The following is a 2,835-nucleotide window of genomic DNA, read 5'->3' on the forward strand; positions in this document are numbered from 1 at the left end:
TCCACACCAAGGTGAGGATACAAGCATTGCATTAAAATCAAGCATTGTTTGAAACAAAGCGGGTTATTGCTCGAAACTAAGCGGGTTATTGCTCGAAACTAAGCGGGTTATATCATCTCACACTTTGTCAATGGCAGAATATAAACAATTTTTCATACCATCTCTCACACTTTTTCATTGCACAACATATACAAATATTGAGTGAGAGAATATGAGAGCCATGTGTGCATATGATGCTTTGATGAGAGCCATGTGTGCATATGATGCAAAACTGAAGGCAAATTGCAAAACTTTAAATGGGAAGGAAGCAAAGGGGAGAAGCATTGTTGAGGGTCTAGGGTAAGTTAAACACCCCTATCCAAATGGGGGTGTACTAGATGTTCTTTGGAGAGTGTGTTACAGGAGATGAGCCTTACTTTTTGGGCATGAACTCCTTGGTTTGGTGGTTTTGGGAGGTTGCAAGTGTGAAAAGGTGTGGGGGAGGGGGGGGTTAGAGTGTCCTTGAGGAAATGGCACACAACGGCACAATCATCTATACGCACATTTGCATGCTTGCGCTTCCACTTCCTCACGGCTGCATCCACCACACACTTGGCAGCCCCTTCCTTTGGTTGGGCCCTGTACACAATGCCTGCAACCTCTTCATTGCTCATCACATCCCATACCTTTGCATTACCACAAAAGCAATCACCCCATTAGCACGTTAATCCCCTCCCCTAATCATCCTCCATACCATTACAACAAATATTAACCCTAATTATTAGGCATTACAATTACCCAATTAACCTACTACTAGGCATCACTAAAAATAGTAACCCAATCAACCCATTGCTGGCTTATCATAAATACATTAATTAGCTCATCAATTGATATGATAATACTACATTAGCCCAATCAACCCATTGCTAGGCTTATCATAAATACATTAGCCCATTGCTAGTATCATAATACTGCATTAACCCATTGTTTAGGGAGATTCTATATCCACCCATTGATTAGACATTATCATGTCTACCTTAATTCATGGATTAGCCATCCAATTACCCACTACAAAGCCAAAGCTTTTGCCCATTGTTAGGCATGATACTAACTACATTAACCCATTGATTAGGCATGATAATAGCTGCATTAACCTATTGATTAGGCCAAATAATAACTACATCAATACAATGATTAGAGCTTGATAATGAACCCAATTAGCCCATTTTTAGGTATGCTATTAACTCCATCAACCGATTGATTAAGCAAGATAATAACTTCATCAATACCATGACTTTAAGCATGATAATTACCCCATCTGTGGCAAGGACTATGAAGTCATCTTGCTCTGTGAGCCTTCTGTGGGAAACTTGTGGAATTGCACTGAGTCCATACTCTTTTAGGCAAAAATCACCCAAGGCTCTTGCCATGGCCAACCCTGGTGTGTCTTCATTTGGCAACCAAACTCTGGCAACTTGAGGCTCATCCTCTAATGCAAACACTCTCCCTTTGCACCTCCTTATCCTCTCTAATTCTCCTGCCAAAAATCAAATCATTTGGACCACATCTATACCTTGTCAATTACATCATCTATTAAAAACAATAATAATAAACCTTTAGAAAAACACAAGTTATTTTTGCAAAAAATAACTTGTGAAAAATTATCAACTGCACTACGTTCATATCAATTGAGCATTAACAGCATAAGTTGGCGGGGGAGATCTCAATGAGTTTTTTTTTTAATGCATAAATTTATAGCATAATCCTGCACAATATGAGAAAAAGGTTGTAATAATGATGATGATGATGATAATAATAATAACTAAAGAAGTAAGAAAATATATTAAATGTAGAATAAGTAGAGACATTATTCTTGTCAGAAACCCATAATCAGCACCTGGTAGATTAGGCTTGAAATCAACTGTAAGCTGATCTACCACCAAAGAGGCATCTCCTTTTCTGCTTGCCAGAATGGCTCTCGAGTCACCCACATTGGCTATGACAAGGTCCTTGTCCTGCAACAATTAATCTTTAATGTTTTGTGTTTAATTACAATAAGACATAATTAATCACCATTAGCCTTGTTTCTGTACCCGAAATGTAAACTTCATTCTGTTCTCAATTGTGTTTGATCGTCCTTAAAAAGACACACTCCATTAATGTGATTATACTGAAGATCATCGTTAAAAAGATACAGTCCACTGTGATTATACAAAAGACTAATTATAATCTCCTTAATGCCGATTGTGATTAATTTTTAAATCATACATTTTCGAGAAGAATTAAGAACTGATATTGTACTGAAGTTTTCAACATATTTAAAGGCACCAAAAACTGCAAGGATAATTGAGATTAATTCGCCTGGTTGTAGTACACGGGATCTTAATGATTTCATTTATATAGCAATGATATAGCTGTGTATGCGCTAAATTATATGAAATAAGAATAGGCAATTAGTTAATTTTCTTAAACTATGATGACTGTGTTAGGTTAATGAAGTGCTAATTATGGATAATTAAGGTACCTGCACCAGAAGAGTGACAGCAGTTGTTCCACTGCAAATGCAATTGAGTTTAGGATGGGTCTTAAGCGTCTCCTCCATCTTGCTATAGCTCTCAAGGAACCTGTCTTTCCATAGAAGCTCAGAGGCAGCTTCCGGTTGAGGATCCACAGATTGCGTGCGGCTTACGCTTTCCTCTACACGTGCTTCATTCTCTTCACACGAGTCCCCATTGGGACTGTATTTGCACAAAGAGTCATCAGCCAAAAGAGATGGCAGGCCATCCCTAACATTCCTGGCTACATGGTGCCCTATGGGACCATGCCCATCAAACACACCGCAGAAAATTGCATTTT

At 38.4% G+C, this 2,835-nt stretch overlaps 1 protein-coding gene across 1 annotated transcript in view; it reads right to left on the reverse strand.

Annotated features, from left to right (window-relative positions):
• Nucleotides 1-272: 272 nt before the first annotated feature.
• LOC147613560 (putative protein phosphatase 2C 1) overlaps nt 273-2,835 on the reverse strand; it is a 3,339-nt gene continuing 776 nt past the window's right edge. The window contains exons 2-5 of the mRNA XM_086781552.1: nt 2,504-2,835; nt 1,877-1,994; nt 1,293-1,516; nt 273-665 (exon numbers count right to left, since the gene is read on the reverse strand). The exon at nt 2,504-2,835 is cut by the window's right edge and continues 16 nt beyond it. Coding sequence (XP_086637678.1) covers nt 345-665; nt 1,293-1,516; nt 1,877-1,994; nt 2,504-2,835 — 995 coding nt within the window. The 3' untranslated portion in view covers nt 273-344. The remainder of the gene's footprint in view (nt 666-1,292; nt 1,517-1,876; nt 1,995-2,503) is intronic.

The sequence above is a fragment of the Cibotium barometz genome, chromosome 43 (assembly GCF_041138505.1).
Source record: "Cibotium barometz isolate CiBa-2024 chromosome 43, ASM4113850v1, whole genome shotgun sequence".
Lineage (NCBI taxonomy): Eukaryota > Viridiplantae > Streptophyta > Polypodiopsida > Cyatheales > Cibotiaceae > Cibotium > Cibotium barometz.